Source organism: Apteryx mantelli, chromosome 18 (assembly GCF_036417845.1).
Source record: "Apteryx mantelli isolate bAptMan1 chromosome 18, bAptMan1.hap1, whole genome shotgun sequence".
Taxonomy (NCBI): Eukaryota; Metazoa; Chordata; class Aves; order Apterygiformes; family Apterygidae; genus Apteryx; species Apteryx mantelli.
The window spans coordinates 9,381,833-9,404,569 of NC_089995.1; the positions used below are offsets into that span (position 1 = coordinate 9,381,833).

General features: G+C 39.4%; 1 protein-coding gene across 1 annotated transcript in view; it reads right to left on the minus strand.

Annotated features, from left to right (window-relative positions):
* Positions 1-10,885: 10,885 nt before the first annotated feature.
* The window catches only part of PREX1 (phosphatidylinositol-3,4,5-trisphosphate dependent Rac exchange factor 1), a 180,869-nt gene continuing 169,017 nt past the window's right edge, over positions 10,886-22,737 (minus strand). The window contains exons 30-40 of the mRNA XM_067308010.1: positions 22,394-22,522; positions 21,701-21,742; positions 19,641-19,858; positions 18,438-18,537; positions 17,613-17,756; positions 16,822-16,936; positions 16,304-16,370; positions 15,356-15,543; positions 14,552-14,654; positions 13,934-14,001; positions 10,886-12,905 (exon numbers count right to left, since the gene is read on the minus strand). Of these exons, the coding sequence (XP_067164111.1) occupies positions 12,863-12,905; positions 13,934-14,001; positions 14,552-14,654; positions 15,356-15,543; positions 16,304-16,370; positions 16,822-16,936; positions 17,613-17,756; positions 18,438-18,537; positions 19,641-19,858; positions 21,701-21,742; positions 22,394-22,522 (1,217 nt within the window). The 3' untranslated portion in view covers positions 10,886-12,862. The remainder of the gene's footprint in view (positions 12,906-13,933; positions 14,002-14,551; positions 14,655-15,355; positions 15,544-16,303; positions 16,371-16,821; positions 16,937-17,612; positions 17,757-18,437; positions 18,538-19,640; positions 19,859-21,700; positions 21,743-22,393; positions 22,523-22,737) is intronic.

Here is a 22,737-nt window from a genome sequence, read left to right on the forward strand (position 1 = left end):
CCAGTACAAGAGGGATGTGGCACTACTGGAGCAAGTCCAGCGAAGGGCCACAAAGATGATTAGGGGACTGGAGCATCTCTCTTATGAGGAAAGGCTGAGAGAGCTGGGCCTGTTCAGCCTGGAGAAGAGAAGGCTGAGAGGAGATCTTATCAACGTGTAGAAGTATCTGAAGGGAGGGTGTCGAGAGGATGGGACCAGACTCTTTTCAGTGGTGCCTGGCGACAGGACGCAAGGCAATGGGCACAAACTGAAACACAGACGCTTCCATCTGAACATGAGGAAAAACTTTTTCACTGTGAGGGTGACAGAGCACTGGAAGAGGTTGCCCCGAGAGGTGGTGGAGTCTCCTTCTCTGGAGATATTCAAAACCCACCTGGATGCAATCCTGTGCAATGTGCTCTAGGTGACCCTGCTTGAGCAGGGGGGTTGGACTAGATGATCTCCAGAGGTCCCTTCCAACCTCAGCAATTCTGTGATTACAGTCATTACAGTTGTCAGAGGCAGGCGTAAAGCCAGCATCTTTGGAAAGAGCAGTGGAGTCAAAAGGAAACATAATAGGAGATGAAATATGAGATCACCAGTTGGTGTAGCGGTTTGTTTGCATTGACTGGCAGGTGGCAAAAGATTCAGATGAGGCACTCGGTGACTGCTAAAGCTAATGGGATATGTTGGTACATAAGAGGATTATTTGTTATATGAAGTAGATCTGGAAACCCTAAAGATCCTGAACACCTGGAAAACTTACTTTCTGAACTTTGTAATTAACTTCCCTTCAAAAAACCAACCAACAACCAACCAATCAAACAAAAGCTAACCACAGTCATGGTCTAGACCGCATCTCAAAATCCTAGCGTAACTCTCTAGTAAGAGATATTAACAAATATACAAGCACTTCTGGCTGATGACATTATAGCGGCTCCTCCTCTTTACTGCCATCTGTTAAATTGCTTTAAAAGGTAAAAATACTTCCAATACTTTCCTAGTCTTGTGAGTAAGTTAGTAAACTCTTTTAGAAGGCAGAAGTGATTTTTTGCTATTAGTAATAGAACACATGATGATTTCTGAAATTGTATATACATAGGCAGGAATTAGACTACTACCTTCAGGAGAACGTTCGGTCCGCACCGTTTGTTGAAAACAAAAAGGCTGAAAACTATTGCTTTGGCGTATGCGAATCTGTGTTTCTGGGCTTGGGCTATATACACTCTGTAGCAGTGTGATTCCACAAAATTTATGGAATCTACACTTGATTTGTGCCAGAGTAGTCAAAAGAAGTAAGGCTCAAGGTTTGTTATTGCCTGCAGCAAGATACATTAGGTGTTGTACTGGCTATAAAATTGCTTATTATTTTACAAAACTGTAGTAAAAAAACCCTGAAAAATAAATAAAGCTGAGTTCATGAGGGATCAGAGATAAATGATGCATCCTTTCCAAATCACTCTTTTCCAAGCACTGCATTTGTGTGATAGCTTCATTAACTTTCATGCAATAATTTGCAGATAAATTCCATGCAAAAAAAAGTAAGTATTCAAGCACCACTAATAATATAAATTTGATTTTTGCACATTAAAACTGTGATAAAGCCATACCAATTATTTTTAATTATCTCAAGATGAAAATACGTCACTCATGTAAGTAATTATGTAAGTAATTTAAAGCTGATTAAATAATAATGATTCCTTGCTCATTGCCTTCAAAATGCTTATAACCAAATTTCATTTTAAGCAGGATCAAGAAAATAATCACTCGATTCAAACATTAATTACTAATTTTAATCCTAATTCATTAAAAACTGACCTATTTTTTGCAGACTCTGCAGGGCATTAATTGACATTTTATAAAATGAATCATTATTTTGGCATGGAGAAGTATTTTTCAGACTGTGAATCATGACTACCAGAAGGGATTGTGAAAGAGCTCCAAGGGAGCTTAGACTTCTTGGAAACAGCAGCCCTATTTAACAGCAGTTCAGTTCCTCTAGGGTGGGATTGGAAAAGTAGTTGTAGCTGCTAGCAATTCCCACTAGTTAGGGAGCTGCTAACTACCTTTAATTACTGGACACATGAAAGTGGAAGTCAAAAGAGAATCAGGTTTTCCTAATGTTTGAGAAAAACTATTTTAAAGCAAACAGCTCTATCAAGAGAAACTGGTACAAGGTAGGAAACAGTTTAGATCAGAGCAGAAGTGTGAGAGTCAGGAGTCTATATTGCTTTCTTTCCTGTTGCTTTGGATGGATATATAATCTGAGCAATTTGTTCAGGATTTGGTCCTGGAATGTATAGCCTTACCACTACAGGACTCCTTTTGTTGTTCAGGTGTTTGTCTGTTTATTTGTTTTTGGGGGAGGTCTAGGTTATTTAGACTAGCTAGCCCTCCTGAGGGCTGGGGACAATACCAACACCCTGACTGTCCCTAGAGCCATAATTCAGATGCCTCTTTGACTCAGACAGTTCTCCAGGTATTTACATTTATGTTTTATATATATTATTTTCTTTTTTTTCCTCTACATTTCTCAAATTTCAGTCAGTCCTATTTGTTCACAAAGTGAAAACCTGTGCCCAGGCTCTTATCATGTTTTACCTTATGTCAGAACAGAAGTGTGGCCATATTGGATCAGAGCAAAAGTTCGTATAGGTTTGTGTCTGACGTTGGCCCAAAGTGGATGCCTAATGAAGAGCATAAGGCTAGAACAAGTTTACATGTTATTTCCTCTGAGTATTTTTCCAGCTTTGAAGAACTTGCAACTCTGGGAATTCCTTAATGAGATATGCTTTCTAGATATTTTATAACCTTGAATGGATTTTTTTTTTTAATGCAAGTTTGCCAAATTTTCCCTTAAACTTCATTGTCTGCAAATTCAGGTGTAAGAAGTTCCATATCTTGACTACAGTTTATGAACACTCCCCCCCCATTTGTTTTTAACAGGACTACTGACCTGATTGCCATAATTTCTTTTTCTCCAGCCCTGATAGGGCAATCACACTTTGCTGGCATTTCAGAGCCAACTTTCCTTAGAAATATTGTATCATATCCATCCAAATAATAGTTCCAAGCTTTAATGGTCTGTATCTATCCTTGCCAAAGACAGTCACCTTTATGCCTTCTCCTGTGTTGGCTTCAGTGGTTGAGCACCACTCCCTGAACACATTCAAAAAGTTAACTCATTTCATTTTTCAAATCCTTTCTCAAAACTCCCCTTAGTCAGGATGCCTTCAGAAAATTGACACTGGAAATAAACTTTTGGATTATAAATTCCTTTAGGACAGGACTACCTTTTTGGTAAGTGGCTATAAAGAGTTTAGCCCAATGATTAAGGGATCCTAGGTGATATATTAATAAAAAATACATTATTATATCAGTAATTTTTCTGTTAATATACTTTAAGCCCCAATGGAATTATCATAACCCTATGTAATGTATTGAATAGTACCACCAAAAGATTTCACCCTTCAGTTCCTGCAGCTAATTTAATAGCTTGTTTTTGCTCAAATTGTGTGCTTCATAAGTGCCAAGTGAGCAGGACTCCACCTGGGGGACTGCACCAACATCAGTCAGTCTTACTTTTAGGAGACTTTCCTGATGATCAGTCTACATTTTTACACCTATTAATTTCATCTTAATCAGAGGCAGAACTGGACAAAGCTTCTGAGACTGAAAATTGACAGAACTACAATTTCAACAAGGAATCATTTAAATGGTGGAAGAAAACCACTGAAAAGTGCTGTCTGTCATTCACCAGACCTCAGGATAAAGAGAACACATCTGAAAACAGAAATTGAGATTTTCAATGCAGCAAATCCATTATCCAGATGTCACTATTCCCAGCATAAATGTAATGACCTGAAATGGAAAGAAACTAAATGATTTTGTTGAAGCAGTGTAGGTACCGCTGGGTCAGCTAGATCTCCGGAGTAACGGTTAGCTGCTGTTTAAGGGGAAAAAATCATGATGGTCAGTGTAAAACAGAGCAACACATAGAAGGCAGACAGTCATTTAATTTATTAGAAAGCTTTTTGTAAGAAGAAAAAGATTAAAATCACTGATTTAAAAGATTAAATCACTGATGAGTATTCTCAGCCTTTTAGTGAACACAAGGACAGCAATAAAAAAATTGGAAATAACACAGAAGATTAAGGCCTTCTGTCAGCTGTAGCAAAAACCCGCCTAGCACAATGCAGTGCCCAGCTGGAGACTGGGCAGAGAAGCAAGCACTGTGTCCTCCTCCCAGCCGTCCTGCGTGCGGGTGCCTGCAGGCGGTGGGCAGCCCCCAGCCTGGCAGATTTCAAATCTACTTCTCCCTATTGGGGAGGCTGGAAGCAGATGGTCTCTGGGGTGCCCTGGTCCCGGTCCCGGTCCTGGTCCGGTCGGGCTCCAGCTGCCTCCCCGCAGGTGATCTCGGCAGCTGGCGGGCTGAGAGCAGACAGTGAGCGCAGCGTCCGGACTTCGTCAGCAGCCTCAGCCCTCTCCGCGGGGACCCTCAACAGCAGCAGCCCTGGGTGAGCCACTGTCACAGGAAAAAGGGCTGCCGGAGACCCTCCAAAAATATGCTGCTCTGAACTGTGTTCTGTTCTCTCGCGTGCAGTCTTTTCCCCGTTTTTCTGAGAAGATCGACTTTTACTTCACATCGCTTCTCTATAGGCTGGGGGTGGGGGTCCGCTGGCGGTACGAGTGCAAGTTCTCATTTTGAAGCTTCCCTGGCGGTATTTGTTCTTTGCTCAAGACAGCACATGAGGCCAGGCTATCGCACATTGCTGTCAAGACTCTCAGGTAAAAAACCGGCACAGTCACAGTCCCTGCCCCTCACTTCTTCTAAGCAGGAACATGAAAAAAATGCAGACAGCTCAAGTGATTTCCAGTAAGCAAGCAGTTAATTCCTTTCCCAGTCATTTGCTGATTGCCCAGATGATTAGGATCAAATGGGGCAGCAGGCTGGAAAGAAAGGGCCAGTTAGGCTCACCAGGGAAAGAGGACAGGAACTCTATAAAAGCTGATGCTGATAAAGTAGGTGGGAAATGTTGGTAAAAAAGAGGGGGTGTTCCTGGTGGGTTGGGGGACCTGGGGGCTAGGGGTCTTAGTGCAGGACTGTTTCAATGTACCTTTTATGATCTCTGTTACCCTCAGAAGGAAAGCTTATCAGTTGAGGTCTCTCTTTCTTAATTTAAATTCTGAATTCCTATTATACCTTTTTTTTCTGTTTTTCTCTTTCCTTCTATGTGGGCTCTTTGCATGAGAAGTTCTAGCCTCTGCAACTGCATAATATCCCTCGTAACTGGAGAAGTGACTGGACAGCTCTGTGATTTTTGTTAGCGAGAGAGGTGAGATTTTCTCTTTTGTTGATTTCTATCATTGTTCTCCAGTGTAAAATGCTGCTTGGAGAGTAGCCTGCTGTTTAGTGCTGCTATCTATGGCATGTTGGCTTAGTTTCTTTCTCTTTGGTCTCTCCCCCAATATCCTGTATTCAACTGTTTTTAGGCCAAAGCAGGTCTCTTGTTCAGAAGTTGTTGAATCAGTAGTGATTTCTTGCAAACAAAGTGAAAATTAAACTACTGTTAAAACCAATGTTTGAAACTAAAGGCTTGTCCTTGCCTTATAATAATGTTCAGGCTACTAGATTTTGAGGACTTTGGGAATTTGCCAAGCTGATCTTACATAAGAATGAAAACCTAACATATCTCAACATGCAATAATGGAATGAAACAGTGGGGTTTTTCTGGTTTTGTTTTGTTTTTTTTGCCACAGACATAACTCTCTCCTTTGAGAATGTTTCTCTCTGTTGCTACAGCAGAAGGAAACCCAAATCATATTATCTTGACCAGAGGCTTGGATGAAGGGATTTAATTCTATTTTATTCTCTTCTTTCTTGGAAGTCTGTTGAATCCATTCAGGTGCGCAGATGTAATCTCTTCAGTAGGTTCCTTCACTGAATGCCAAGCCTGCACAAATGCAAGCCCCTGGAGAGAAAGGAGAATGACAAGGGTCCCACTTTAGAGATAAAGCCGAGAGCACTGACAAGCTGACTGTATCAGAGGCAAGAGGCATTTATAAGTACACCAAAGTGACTTGATAAGTCTGGCTGGCTGTCCAGAACTTTGTCCTCCTAACTAACTGCTGGATTGCCATGCAATGTAATACATACACCACAGAAACAGTAAGTGTTGTCACCAATTGCGATATTCTGAATAAGTGCCAGAATACATAAATCTGAGTTAAATATTTTGAGGGAAGACTCAAGTATTTGTGTCAGGAAATTTTAGATGCCCAGCTGAGGGAAGCAAAGGCAGCAATACTGTTGCCTGCCTCCAGTGTTTGTCTTCCTTTTTGCAGAGGGCCAGGGAAAGAGATCTAGTCCATGCTCTATAAAGACAATGCAGTTTGCATGCGGCAGGAAAGAACACTCTTAATTGTCCTTTTTTAACCACAAAACAAAAAAGGACTTGACCATCAAATACAGTTTTCCTTTCTCACTCTTCCTGACATCCAGAAGGTTCTGCTTGAACAGCAATAGCCCAAGTAATTTTAATAACCCAACATAAATATCCCCCATTAAAATCTTTCAACTTTCTAAAACCAAGAGGAATGCTATGAGTCCTGTCCGATAGGAGAAGACCCATTGCTTTGACCATCCGGGCAGTGTTTTTGAATAGTTTGATTTCAGCTCCGATAGAGCATACACCATACCAAGCACACACACAGAGCAGTAATACCAAAATGACAACATGGATTAGACACTACAACACAAAAGTTGAACAAATTATATTAAGACTTTTATCTTAATGCAGGATACACATGCTTAGTTAAGAATACATAATGTGAAGAAAAATATAACACTATTAGTACACTAAAATCTCTCAAACTTAACTGGAAAAACCCTCTCAATTATTCTGTACATTTTTTCTTTTTACAAAACATTTAAAAATGCCAATACTATAAACTGATATAAAAATACTATCTCTGGAACATTTCCTAAAACCATGAAAAGTTCTGTTTCACGCAAAAACATACTATACAACTTGTGTCATTTCAGCATTGCCCCCTTGCCCAGATGAGGTAACTGATCTTAGGTGCAAAATGAGTTGTAAATGCAGTAAAGGTATAGCCAACTTACTTCAGCTTGTATAGCTGAATCATCAACCAGCTTTCAGAAGTCTTTCAAACTTGGCTTAACCTATGGACAGAATACAGTAGCCATTCCTACCCTTTGTAAAAGAGAGAGGGGGGGAAAAATAAAGGCCTCTGGCCTCTTCAATTAGTTATTTGTTCTGTGGAGTTTTACTAGTGCAGTGAGTTTCATCTTGTGGTCTTAGCTCATCTAAAAAGGTCCGCGAAAGGTAACTAGGAAAAGCAAACCTGTTGTTCTAGGATACTGAGGTCCTTCGTCTCGAATTCAGCATCGAAGCCGCTGTATGCGCCAGAATACAAAGGAGGAGTACCCCATTCAGCTGATCAGGGTAGACACTTGATTTCAACAGTGATATCCAAACTGGAATATGTGGTGCCTGATTCCCACCATGTTTACAATGAGACTTAGAAGGAACGGAAATAAACAATATGATCCTCATGCCAAATATGTAATAAAAGAAGCAGGATTTATGGGGGCTACGCTGAAATCCAAAATTAATATCCTTTTGCCAAGACCATGTTTTTAAAAGGTTATTCATCTAACTTAAGTACCCAGTTCTGATATTGCTTAAATCAAGGCGTAGTGACTGATGAAAATGAGGGAGACTGCAAAAACTTCACACACATAAATATGACTTTATTTTTTTTTACAATGAAAACAGACGTGTTAAATCAGGTTCCCTGATTGTATGTATTAATGTATAGTACTGCTGATTCCTGAAATGGAGCGGAACAACTACATGACAATATACTTGGTTGTCTTTCCTCAGACCCAGTGTTGCCAGTTAATAGAGTTATGGAAATTAAATGCAGAGGCTTTTAGAGCCATCTTTGTGATGTTTATCCCTTTTTTTTTTTTTTTAATCTAGCTTCTTGTTTTTCAAATCATTAGAACTATATAGTGCATGTAAAGCACTGTCAGTTTTCAAAGCAGTTTGCAGATTGTATCCATTGAATCCTCACAATACTGTGGTAAGAAAGTAGTTTCTTTTCACCTGTTTAATAGATGGGGAAGTGAAGCAGGGAGGCTAAGTGACTTGCTCAGGATAGCAAAGGAAGCTGGGCATGGGAGCCCAAGAACTCAGAAATTCCTTCCTTAAGGACCCTGCAGTTTGTTCTTTTTGTATTAAACAGGTAGGCGCCCTAGTGAGGCAGTGTGGTGGTGCTCTGGCAGTGCCATCCAAACTGCTAGTGCGCAGTGTTAACTAACAGGAAACAGCAAGGCTTTCTGCATACAAAGGAACAGAAGGATCAGACCCCAATGGCAAGATAATGGTCTCTTGGCATTAAATCAAAACCAGGACTCATTCTACAAAGCCAGAAAGATACTTTTTGCTGTTTGAAGGCCTTTCTCCCCATTAAATTAAGTAACTACTGCAGATTTCACATAGTGGCAAATGTGAACTTTGCATTCACTGTAGTGCTACACAAATACTAGTTTCATATACATATTATACTGGTATTTTGATTAATCAGTGTTACCTTATCAGTAAGCCTGCATGCTATGCTTTTGTGCATTTTGAAGCTGGTTTTCATGTGGTTGTGGTTTTTGTGTGTGTGTGTGTTTGGTTTTTTTCCCCTTTTATTCTTGAACAAGGACCAGGTGCTTAGAAGCTGTTTGGCTGCATCAGGCATTTATGATGCCAGCTATTATAACTGGCAATATATTATATTTGCTGTTACGGAAGTAGGAGTGTTTCAGATTATTTTTACATTGAAATTCTGATCGTTAGTACTTAGTGTTTTGTATCTTCAAATCACTTTAGAACCATGAAATAATTAGTACTTGAAATAATCTCAAATAGTGGACAAGGGAGTGCTTCATGCCTATTGCTATTTTCTGATAAGAACATGTGACAGAAGCAAAGGATTTGCCACAGCCCAGGTGGATTTTTCCTTTCAAAGTTTTTTACACGGAAATGAGATGCCTATTTATCTAACTCTATGCTTTCTCATTTAAAATCCTAGTATTTCAGTCTGCAAATGAGTACTGGAATATGAAAATGTCTAATGTTAACATATAGCTAGGCCCCGCTTTGCAAAAGCAGCTTCCGGCTTTGCAAAGGCCATGCACAAAGTGGGACAAAGCAGGAGCTGTTTCCACTCGCCCGTGCCTCAGCCAAGCACCGCTGGTGCAGTCTATGGAGCAGCACGGGGCTGGGAGGGACCTTCTGGACTCGCTCAGAAAAGCTGTGCTCTTGCTCTAGGCACCATCGCTTACAATCTTTCTTAAGCTTTATAAGCACCTTCTCAAAAGTTACCTTTTTTTCAGAGCCAGATGGAAAAAGGGGTTATAGGGTTGAGAACACTTTTCAGCCAATATTTATCCCCGGTTGGTTGCACACAGTTTTCTCCTTGTGGTTATATTTATGATTAGCTTGAACTGTCTTCACTGTCTTATATAAAGACAGACATCAATTATATTTGTGTCTCAGGCTAAATAAATGAGGTCTTCCCAGTCTAATCTTGCAGGCTGGTCTCTCCGTTATTGATGCCATCTTGGTATCTTTTCTCAACATCTGTCTGATGCAATTTCAATTATCTTTAACATTTGGTGTCCGTAACTGTACACAGTTGTCTAGATAAGAGCCCACTAGACCTTTGCACAATGGCTTCGCTCTATCTCAGCCGAACTGCTAACCAAGGTCCTTTTATTATCAATTAACAATAAATATAGCACACTACGTTTTTTAGTCTTCAAGTACATGCTTTAGTATTTAGTATTTTTAGTATTTGTACTATAAAATTTCATCCCATTCAAATCACTTGTCTTCAAAGTCTTCTAGGGTTTTTTGTGTGTATCCTGATTCTCTTCTAGTTGGATGGATAGTGCCTCCCAACTTTGCATCAGCCCCAATTGCCTAATACCTGTGCCACAGTGGTAAATGAAAATGTTAAACATGTTCAGTTACAAGACTGATGCATAAGAAATTCCACTTGCAACTGCCACCCAAGCCTCACTTTCTTTTCGGTGTTGCCTTCTTTCCTTTAGCCAGCTGCTTATGCACCTCATAAGCATGCTGCTAGTTTCCATTTTCTCCATCTGAACCAAGTTTTCCACATGGTAATGCATCAGATGCTCCAGAACTGCGAGAGCTCCCCTTGCGAGGTTCTGGTGAGCCTAATTCTCACTTTGCTTTTAGCCATGGAAATTTTGCAGACCCGATCTGCTCTCTTTACTTGCAGGCTGTCTTGTGCATTGCCCTCTTTTTTCCACTTGAATCTGTTTTTCCAGTTCTGGATTTAAACTTTGCAGTTTTACAGCAGCAAAACAGTTTTTCTGTTCTACTTTGACAGGAAGTCTGCAGTGAGACCACATCTGTAGCTGACACTGCACAAACAGGAAGAGTTCAGCACTACACTGCCACTTTGAGCAGGTATCAAAACTTTTCCCTTACAGTTTAAACTTCTGACCTCCCATAGCTGCATACAAATATCAAACAGAACTTAAAGTGTTAAATACAACTTAGAGAGCTAAAGAACTGAAGAGTTTAACAGAAAAATAAGATCATACCTTCTTTCCTTATAATATAAACCAGCTTTTAATAATAAAAACTTCTATCATGTTTTTAATGAGAATAACATACACATTTCAACGTAAAACAGTGCACAGTGTAAATGCCCTTAGATACTCTTCTATGCATCTTTAATGTCTACAATGACCGTATAAATGTGGGTCGGGATCCTCCCAGGCTGCATAAACGGCTACAGTTGCACTGAGGTCAACAGAGCAGGTTTAGCCAAAGGGAGGATCCTGGCCTATGTGTTCTTTTTTTTTTTTGGGGGGGGTGTTCCTACAGTTCTTATTTTGATAATATTACAGTTAATTTTAAGTTGTGGATTCAGTAAAGAAACATCCATTTCTTCTTCAAACAGCAAATGGCAAGAATAACTCTTCCAAAATTAATAAGCAGATCAGAAAAGGCATTGAAATAATGCTCTGCTGATCTTACTGCAGTACAAAAGGGATCATCCAGTAACAAACCCTTGTATCTGAGAGCTTAGTGATGTGTTTCCATAATTCCCTGCAATGGATTATTGTAGGTCAGAGGAAATAATAGTTAAAAGAAAGAGATTAAACAAAAGCAGTTGTTTCCCCAAAATTATTTCAGTCTGAGTGAAGAAAAGTAAGAAGCAAGGTTCAGAACAACCTGCACCGCCAAACTTGACATCAGCTGTTTTGTGCTGATTTGTAGATCAAAAAATTTACAAGACCTTCACAGCCAAATAGAAAGAATCTAGTTTTAATTCAATATTTGAAATAGGTGGGATGTTAATAAAATAAAATTAAGCCAGTTAAAAAACAACCAAACCTCACAAATAAAAAACCCCAAACCTTTATTTTCTAGAATATACATCACTGCAAAGAGCTTCTGGATCTCCTAACAATAAACTGTTTTAAATGAGACTGTGGAGAAACAGCAGAATAGTTTCCCGTACACCCTTCTACTTCCGTCACCCACTACTACTGAAATAGGTTAGGGATGGGTGTTCATGTTAAGGCACTCACTCCAAAAGAACATTATTTCTGTCCTGAGACTGCTGACATGTTGCAATTAGTTTCAGCCAGTAATCTGGAAAAAATTACTGTGCTTAGGATAATACTGACAGGATGGAGAACATTCTTCAAACAAGAAAAAATAAAGTACATTATATACATGATTTCTTTTTTCTTTTAACTTAAAAGCATCCCTAATACATCTTAATAACTGTATTAAAGACTACTTAAATATTGAAAGATTTTAAATAATGTAGATTTTTTTCAGTAAACTGGGAGTAGCTGTGTAATTGCCAGCATATTGGTCCCATTTTAAACAATATAATTTTTATTTAAATCTTGTATATATAATAACATGATCCAAAACACATATTCCACTCCACATAAATAAGTATAGGTTTTCTGACCTGTTTTAAAAACTACATCTGTTCAAATAATCAGATTGTAAGACTGTATTTTTCCTTTGTAAAGTTTCCTTTAAAATCCTTCACTCCCAATCTCGCCTCTTAAATATTACTGTATTTCCAGAGTACATAATAGGGCATTAGTAAAAAGAGTTAATCCAAAACCTGAAAGCTACAGTAAGTAAAATGAAGTAATGGTAAGAAGTATTATGGAATGTATACTCTGCAGCATAGAGAGATTGGTTCTCACTGGGATGAAGTGGAAAATGACTCCAGAAGAAATTCTTTATGTTCACATCTGAATAAACCATAGATTGTGCTATTCAGTGTTCAAAAGTGCAGGTCAGTACATTAAAAAGTGGTGTTTGGAAGCTACTGCTCAAGGCCACTGACCAAAACTATGCTGGCAATTAAATGGATGCCAGATGCAGTACAGGGAGAGAGATATGCTTCATTGTGGATTTTCTTAACCAATCCGTATCTTGAAGTCCACAACTTTTAAGTGGCAGCACAAACAGCTCATCAGTAAAACTTGACATATAATTGCCATCTTTCCAGGCATCTGGCAAACGGCAGTAACGTCCATCTTAGCTCTGTGGCATTTGTTTCAAGAATTTCTTCAACAAGTCAAAGAAATACAAGAACTCCTGCATGTGCTACAGAAGTTCAAAGGCAGATTCTTGGTGCCTGGGTCCAGCAGGTTCATCTCCTACTAAAACGGAGCACAAACTCTTCCTCTCTTGATTCAACGCCGTCAGTGTCAGTCAGCGTGGGTCCTCAGACAGGGCTGCTCTTTGTTGAATGCTTTAATGATGCCGTGATGTAGGTGTCTCTTTCACTTTTATAAATCCCCATCTGTAGGTGGCTGGCACAACCTGTAGAGTCTTAAAGGCAGATTAAGAGTATGGTATTAAATGTCTTAATAATGATAATATAAAGTAATAGCATAGTATGTGAGATTTGCACTAGCAAATACATCTGCACTATCTGGAGGGATGGCACAAACCTTACTGATCTCTTCTGGTGCTTATTCTTACAAGCCAGAAGTGTTTTGCCTTCTTCATGTGAACAACGTCATTAACAAGAGTAGAAGCAGAAGTTTCTCTGATAATTTATATGGACTGATTGCACATCTAAATCATAACAATTTATTCCTACCATTGTGTGAAAATGCTTTGTTATAGTTTATTAAAGAATATCCTCTTCTCTGATATATGAAGTTGGAGGAAAGAGGCTAAAAAGAGATGCTTCTCTTAGTAATAAAGGTATTTTTAAAAAATATCCTGTAGAGAAAGATGATGAACATCTCCAGCTCCCATTAGATGCAGTAGGATTCACAAATGTGCAGGACTTTTCAAAGTTGTGTTCTAGACAAAAACAGCAGACATAACCCTGGGCAACTGATCTTTTTTAAAGCTGTATCACTATATGGTTACTCTGACCTGAAGTGCTTTCTCTTAAATCTGCTCTTCTATAAATAACTAAACTGTCAAGCTAGTCTAAATACCCAATAGGGCTATAGCCAAGGTATTAGCTTATGAATTATCTTTGCATAGCTGCAGTCAGATTTGCCATTCAGGAATTTTTTTCTCAGCATTCCCCAGATGGCTGTCAATCATTAGCTTTACCGATTCATAGCAGCTATCCAAAAAAAGACCCTTCTCCCCATTCAGCAAAGTCTTATTTAGAAAACTGCAGAAGCCTTTGAGGTTAATGACCTGCCAAGTTTTAGGAGCAAAGCTCTGTAAGCTACAGCGCACTTTGTTTAGCACAGTGATGAAGAACAGGATTTTTTTTTTCTCTTTTCCTCCATTGCTACTAAAGAGATCTTTGGTTGTTACAGGAACTCCGCAACTGGTACAGGAACATAAAACCAGCACTCAGATAAAATGCACAGTATGTAGTAACTTACCGGGGTGCACACTGTGGCATTTGGTCCATCACTTTGAGATTCTTGGCAGAGATTTCAACCCTTGGTCCCTAAGGAAACAGAGAATTTATAGTACTGACAATATCGATAAAGCATCTGATCCTTAGGGGAAAATATTATAATGAGAATATGGTTTTTATTTGAGAATCCATTAACTACTCTTAGAAGATTTGGAATCCATTGGGTGGATACATTAGTCATCTGTGTTTACTTAAAAGATGGAATTAGTCCCAAAGCACTTTACAGGCACTACTGTCTAGCACTAGGGAATTTCTACAATTTAACACTCTGTGTTCAAGACCTTGTTTTTTTGTATATACCGAAATTGCCTTAAATATACAGGATAGCCTCTACCTTCTAACCATCAAGGCACACACTTTAAATAATGTACATTGACTAATATATTTTAATTGCTGTATATGCATAAGTTCATTTCTGCTTAATATATGTGTAGCTGTTCAGACATTACTAGATGTTTGGCTATATGGGCTTGTAGTGCACAAAATACAGAGCCACAGAGAAGCAAATTGGTGTTTGTACAGTGATGCTACTGGAATGAAGATGGTGTCATGCAGCAGACACACAGATCCAAATACTTACTTGCTTTCGCATGATGTCTGTAGCTTGCATGATACACTTGGGTAAAAGTCCATGACTTCGAGCCAGTATGGCTGCCTGCTCCAGGGACACACTTAATGTACTTCTGCACATGGGAATAAGGAATATTAAATCATAAATCATATTTTAAAATGTATAAAGATATATGTATATCTTGTAGGACACTTACTTACTGTTACATAGAACTTCTATTAGCTACTGTTTTTATATTTACTTCTTAGCTTTTTGACTTACAAACCTAAACAATGAGCTCAAGTCACCCATTTCCAGTCTCAGTACATCGAGAGACTGCAATTGCTGGAGTCTCTTACGTTGTTACCACAGGGCTATGTTTTGCTGCTGTTCTGCATTGATTCATACAAGATATTCACAAATGAATCTATTCTATACTCATTGGTGTTGAGCCACTGGAAGAACAGTGGTGTGTGTAGAATCAAAGCTTGCATATACCAAGATTATAAAGCTATTTAGGAGCAACTTCCTAGATTTTCAGTGTGTGATTGAAGAGGGGGTTGACTGAAAGTTATATGCAATGAGCTTGCTCAGTCAATTGCATTGGTGGATCCTATTAGAACATAAAAAAAATGTGTTAATTATTAAAAAAAAGTGTTAAAAGTTGCAACCTACCCTAAAATAAAAATGGCAGCAGATATGGGTCCTTATAGGTTCCCTTCCTCAGTATCTACTTTTCTATTGCTTTGAACAGAATGAAATATATTGCTCACATTTCTGGAGAGGAAAAAAGTTCTCATCACAGCAGTACCATGTAGGTTTGTTAAATCTCACCTCTGCATCCCAGTGCCACACATAGTAATCTGACAGGCTCCGAGTCGATAACAGAGCTCTGAGGATATAGGCAGCAGCCCAGCTCCTGATGTATTACTGCTGGAATATCCTGATTGGGTGGGTTTTGTATTAATAAAAGATTTCATCAGCCTGCAAAGCTCATCCATTGCATTAATAGGGCGAATAAGCTAAACAAAGTAATAAAAAAAAAAAAAGTATCAGTGGCATATTTACTCCTTCGTTTATAAAGATATTTACAATACTTTATCCTATGTCTAAGCACAATACCTTAAATCTGCACAAGAGCAGCTGCCACAAAGTAAGAGAATTTAGAATATATATGAACTTTGGAACTGAAAAAATACAAACGATGACTGAGCTTTGGGAAAATTTTTTGCAAATGATCGCAAATCACATACGTAGTTTACAATGTATATTACTATTGCAAAGATAGTCTCTGATTTGTCTTCACTGCAGCAGTATTTACGTCTATCTTTCATGCTTATATTCACATATATCACCTGCCCCAGTTAGACTGCCTTTAGATGAGATACTGGGAAGTACTATTTTCATGTGGTTTTCTTCTGTAATTGTGAACAAAGCATAACTTGCAAATTGAATGTTTGTTCATTTTCATACCTCTGTGGGAGAGGAAAATTCATTCATTCTGTCTAACATCAGATACCTTATTTAACAGGGGCAATGAAGGTGATAGGGAATCTTACTAGTGCCTAGATTAAAAGGTTTTTTGTCTGCCCCAGTTTGCCACATTTACTTCTAGACAAAAGAACTGTAGCCAAGCCTCAGAGAAATTCAAATTAGTTTTTTAGGGCAGAGAACATTTTTTAAATGACTTTTGGGTTTGCACAGGTCTGGCACATGGGGATCCTGGCCCACAACTAGGATTTTAAAGACTAACCCATGCAGAAATAAAAACAAGAATAATACCTGGTCAATCTTCACTGCGGTAGTATTAGAATCAGTGGGCAAGTTTGACCTCTCTAGGTAAAATGTCCTGCAAAAAGGTCAGTAAGAAATACATTAGCCAATGATTCTCATTTCAAACACATATATGTATAACTACTTTTTATAAAACATCTGAGAATGCTAAGCTAAAAGTCCAGTAGTTCAAGATCTGCTTTCTTATTGAAGCACTTGGATTGCAGTAATTTACTGAATCTGTACTGAAATATTCTAAAAACCCGCTTCTTATTTAATTTTAGCTTTGCTCAAAACTCTTAAGTCAAATTAGATGGGAATTTGTTCCCACACAGTGCACTACTCCAGAACAAGCTTAATTGTGGGAAGAAAATTAAGAGGTTTCCCACACAGTGAGGATCTCAAAGAAACATATTTGTACAAGACATGAAATCATCAGGAAAGGGATCTCTCTTATTTGTTTTAAGGTCTTTAGCAAAGAGCACTCTGTTCAATGTCTTTTAAGGTGAAGGAGAAGCATGAAATACCTGAGTTTACGGTAATATTGCTGCACTTTTTCAAGCGAGATACCATTAATTTGCTGTGGAAGTTCTTCTAGAGATGAGCCAGCTGGTTGTGATTGCCCCTCCATACTCTCCAGAGCTGGAGGAGAAAACATTTTACTAAACCTATGTTTTTTTAAAATTTAATTGTTTATATCATCTAACTGCTCAGCAAATGACTGTCAGGTCATGTCAAGGTTGATTCTATTATTGCATGAATTAATGCATTTGCCTGTATGGGGATGTACTGGTAGTATCATAAAGATGACCTTCACAGAAAGTAGTATGACCTCACACTGATTACTCCCTACTAATATCCTCTTGAAGGAAAACACCAGTGTTACATCACAGTGTGAATATTTGCTTATTATTTATATGTGCTAGTCAATGTTCTTTAATTTCCAGCCCAGATGATTCTGTCATGATGTATGCTTTTAAAAACATTTTTAAAAACATTTGTCTATACCTTGGGAACATAGGAGATACCATACTAGATCAGACTGTCCATCTAATCCAATATAATGTCTCTGACTATGACCTGAAACTTTATGGGAAGGCACAAAAAAGCTCAAAAGAGGCAAATCTTGTTCTCATGACTGTGTCTTACTCTAACTTCTAGCACTCCCCAGGTCTTCCTAGAATAAAAGCATCTGCTTCTTAAATATGTCTGCAGTTGTAAGCTGCATTATGATAAGAACTTCATGGTCATTCTTTACTTTGAATCTTTTGACATCATCAGTTAGCTTATTTTTTTCAAGAAAGCTTTTTATAGACACCTTTTGTAAAGAGCACCGTGTGTAGTTTCAAGCTTCCCCCATTCTGAAATCGAGAAGGCAGTTTGGAGAAGTAGTAGCTGTCAAGATAAAAGATAACCTTCAAGGCCTGACGACTTCCTTCGATGTGGTAGAAGACATGAGTATCTGGAGAAATAAAAATAAAACACTTGCTGCTTTACCAGAGCAGGAAAAATATGAAAACACTGCTTTCTGAATTTGTCAGATTATCTAATGACATTTCAGATCTCCACCATTAGATGAGTGTGAAAGAGTCTGTATTTGGAGAAAGCAGACTCTGAAAGATTGTACTTACAAAGACATAGCTAGCATGACCTAACATGATGTTTGATGCTACTGCAATAGGCATGGTTAATAAGTAAAATCCCATCATGTTCCACAGCAGCTTATAGTCAGTAAGTGTGGAGAGAGATCTGGCAGGGTGGGATGGAAGACACAGGAAGGGTGGGGAGGGACAGTCCTTCTACCTTAGACAGTCTGGTGAATTATGAACATCTGTCAGGAACTGCCCATCATCTGTCACATCTCTCCACATGCAAAATCACATAGGTGAGGAACACTGGCACAGACCATAGTTCCGAATCACCGACCATGCCACTGGCATCCCGTCCTGTCAGTCCCGCTTTGCTGTGTGTACACAGTAGAAGCTGAGGGAATGCAACGGTGCTTCAAAGAAGCTGCTTAGTACTGACATGACATGGACTAACACTCAGGACTGATGTGGTCTGACAGATTTATAAACATGGAGGATGTTAACCCATAATACAAACAAGAGAAAAGAGCTTCAAAGAAACTGAGAACACTCACTTGCTACAAGACTTTCATCCAGCTGCTTGAAATAAAAGGCAACTTTGTCCAGTTCAGTCAGAGTGACCTGGATGTCTTCTAGCATGGTACGCTCCTCCTTCTGTAGGGCAGAGAAACAGACACAAATAGGTCATCTAGCAGAAGGGGATGGAAGGCAGGAAAGTATAGTCACTACTGCAATGCTTTGGTTCCAGAGACTTAGAGCAGAATATGCAGCTCTCCATTAACTCCATCCCAGCTGGGTAGTTACTGATGGCTCTTTCACTGTGTGGTATGAGCTTTGCTACCCTTTGCTTAGATGTCATTTGATGGGATTTGCAGACAGCAGAGAAGTTTAAGGACTGAAGAAGTTTTAAGAGATTTCTTTCTCTAAACTTTATCCTGTATCTACACACATGAAAAACAGCCTAAAGAACAGCCTGTAAGTTATTGTGAAATAAATGTACATACATTCCATTTAATGTGAAGGAATAATACAGTTGCTTATGCATATGGTTTGGATTGTATTTGAAAATGCACTCTTTAACAAAGTGCAAAAAATATGGTTTCTCTATAGAGTCAGAGCTATTTCCCTTTTTAATGCTTCTTTTTTCTTTATCACTGATACAGTTACTGTAGCTTATATACTGCAGCTATGGATTTTCTGTCCATTAGGTACAGATGAATTGTATAAGATCTGGTCCTCTCCCCCTTAGATACGGTGCATCCAGCTTAGGCTTTTAGGCACTACAGAATTACCTCTGTCTCCAGAGAGACTGCAGTCTATCTATTGTAGAAAAGTGGTCGGCATATTAACAAAAGCCCAGATTTCCATATTGTTTGGAACTCTAGCAATACTCTGAACTTTTTTGCCTACTTGTTGAAATGTATTTTTTCACCAGAAGAGGGCAGAACACATATGCTTTACCAGCAACTGAGCACTAAATCCTCCATACATGCAGCAAATGACTCCAAAGTACTAAGGCAAACAGACTGATCCCTGAAGCGCTCTAATGTGACAGTGGTCCAGTATTTGTGAAGAGATGAAAATGATGGAACATGGAATACTGGGACATGGCTGACAGCAGCGAGAATCTCCTGAGGCTGCTGTAATGAGTCTAAACATGCTGCTAGATGCAAGGGCTTGAGCTGTGCTGTGAGTGGGAGCAGAAGCATACAGGCAAACGTGAACAGGCCCAAGGGGGCCACAACTCTTCATCTTACCACAGCAGGGGAGAGCAGAGACTGGTAGTTTAGTAAAACACCAGTGGCTGCTATCTGTTCCAGCCATTTCCTGCTGGCATCTCGGCTGCTCTCTTCGTATTCCCCATTGTTGTTGTATCGATAGTTGAGAGCAGCCAGTAACTGCTCCGAAAAGGTGCAAATAGCAGCTACAAGGGACTGACAGAAGATGGCATCACGTCTCAGCTGTAGCTCGGTATCTGCCAGAGAAGGGGAGAGAAGCACAAAAGTCATGAGGAATATATTTGTCTTTAATCTCACTGCCGAAGAGGCAGTTTGTATGTATGTGTGTGCATGGCATTTAGCTTCTGCTGTAGCTTTGCACAGACTTTACAGATAACCTCTTCTTGCTGTGTGACCTGGGTGCAGAGATAAAGACAGCATAGCTGGGGTACATGCATGTTTGAAAGTTTTCCAGTCAACTCATCTGTTTATTTTCCCTCTCCCATCTGCATGTTCATTCTTCTGACTGGGAAGAGCTGTGTAAGTGTCCCTGTAATTCTTTAGTGCCATATCTGGACTGATTCCCACCTTTTTATGTTTACAGAAGCAAGAGAATTCATGAAAGAGGGTCTCTGCCATTACTTCTCTCCTGGGCTATTAGAGATTCATCTTCCCCCTCATCCATCTGTATTTTGTGGGCTTCCCATATGCTTAATGCATTAACTGGACTTGCCCATACGGTACCAATTGGTTTATGTTTCCTGGGAGAATTTCCCCTGTGTTAACTTTGCTTCCAGTCAGCCTGCCAGGCAGCCACATGCTGGTCAAATCAACCTCGTCACACTTAAGGGGATTGCAGACCAAAGAGGCACATGAATAAGTGAAGAGCTACTTCCCAAGCACCTTGGGCTCCTCCAGAAGGCACTGGGGTACAGCAGTCTCTCATTGCCAAGGCAGTGTTCCCCCAGAGGCTTTGAAGGTTGGATTATTTTTATAAAGCACTGAACACAATAGACTGACTGATAGGCTCCAGGCCCTGGGCCATATCCCCAGCCTAAGGACAAGTCCCCTCTGTACTGCTGGAAGTAAGACAAAGAGCGCTGAGACCTGCTCTCAAGATGAGGAAATCCCTGGTGCCATAAAGCTGGCGCAACCAGTTCGGTGCCATCTGCTCCTCCATTCTTTTCAGCGGATGTTCACGAAAATGTTGCACGAGATGGGGCACAGGTAGAGACTTACGGGATCAGTGTATCTGCTATCACCTAAAACAGCCTTTACGGGCATGAGGCTGACACCACAGGCTGGTTTGGACAGACTCGTGGGCCAGCATGGGCAGCAGCAAAGAGCTGATTTAGAGTCATACTAACTTTATGATCATTCTATGAAGACTTGAGAATCAAACCTCGCACAGTGAAATAATGACAGCCTATTGTAGTTATTTATTACTTCATTTTCAAACAAAAGTACACCAAGTAGATGTTTCAACTGCGAAAATGACTGCACATTCAGTCCTGGAAAACACTAGTCAGTTGATCTGCCAATACAATATTTTGTGTGTGGTAACACATTAATGGTGTTCACAATGTAATTAGGTGCTGCCTGCATATTTAAGTTCTTAATCTGCTCCTGGCTATAATTTCAGTATACACAATCCTAACACCTAATGTGCCTGCTCTGTTTGGAAAGATGACAGGGCCCATGGTCTTACAGAAAGTTGTGCAATAGGTCTCATTTTTGCTGCATGTCCTCACCACAGCAGGAAACAGCCCAGGCCATCTGGGAATGAGGGTTGTACAAAAGGAAAAAGATGAAGACAGGAAAAAGGAAATGGTGTTTATGCAACATAACCACCTGCCAGGTGACACAGCAGCCTGAAGTGAGCTGAAACAATGTAAACTGAAGAACAGATGACAGATGCATGAAAAGGCTGTCCTAGATGAGGAACTCAAGAAATGTTAGCCTAAAATGCCAGGACAGAAACTAAATGCTAAGAAAAAAAACCCTCAGATGTATGCATGAGCATGTAAAGCTATAAATACTAGGGACCTCTGTATATATAATAATGTTTTGCACTAATACACAGAATCAGAACTCCTTACCTGTACATTTTAACAAGGCCAAAAGCAGCTGATTCTTCCCATCTAAAAAAGTAAAGAGAAGGAAAGCTCTAGTCAACATGATACTGAGGTAGATTTGATTGCATTTGCTTAACAGTCTCCTCATTCCCCACACTCCCTCTCCTCAACCCCTTGGCATGGTCATTTCTATTTATTCTAGTAGTCCTTATGGACATTTTAATGATAGAAGAAGAAAAAAGGTGTAAATCAAATACTTTTATAGGCTAAATGCTCCATTAACTACCATGAATTATTGGAGGCAAACTGCACATGTAGCTGAATCCCTAAGGAAGTGACTGCTGTCCAGTTGATGTTTACACTCAAGTGCAAAGCATCTGATTCAGCCAGCCTATTCCAGTTCAACCAGACTGCAATGGTTTAGGATGTTGTAGTAGCTGATTAACATTTTAGAATATACCAGCCATCTCTCACTATTCTGTCTGAATGGACTAAGGAGATAAAATAAGGGAGAAGAAATTCTTTGCAATCATTTAGTGCATCAGTGAGATGCTACCATACAGCACTGGAACTTTGCATAGTCACTTGTTTTATCTGTTCTTCTTTTGAATCTAGTAGTCTGTAGCCTATTGAGATATAATGAACTACTAGACCGGATCACATAAGGGCTATCTTTTCTCCCAGAAGCTGATAACAAACCTTTCCCTATTCACAGACCTTCCACATGTTTTTGTATGATTTCAACAAGGTTCTTGATGCGCAGTGGAAGGTTCCATGGATCTTCCTGAATGCTGGCTTGAATATTATTCCGGCACCTAACTGTTGTTTCTTCCTTCTGTTTAAATTCTAGAAAAAATGGAGTTTGTTAGCCATTAAGGAAATGCTATGTAGCTGAGAGTGGCTTATTAGTTATAATGTGCACACAGATACAAGCGGAGATACAGTATCAACAGCAACAACTCTGAATGAAAGAGGTTCTGAACCACATTTAATACAGAAGGAAAAAAAGACTATTCCTATAGTCTCACGGTCAGCAGTCTCCTAGCACTGTTTTCAGGACT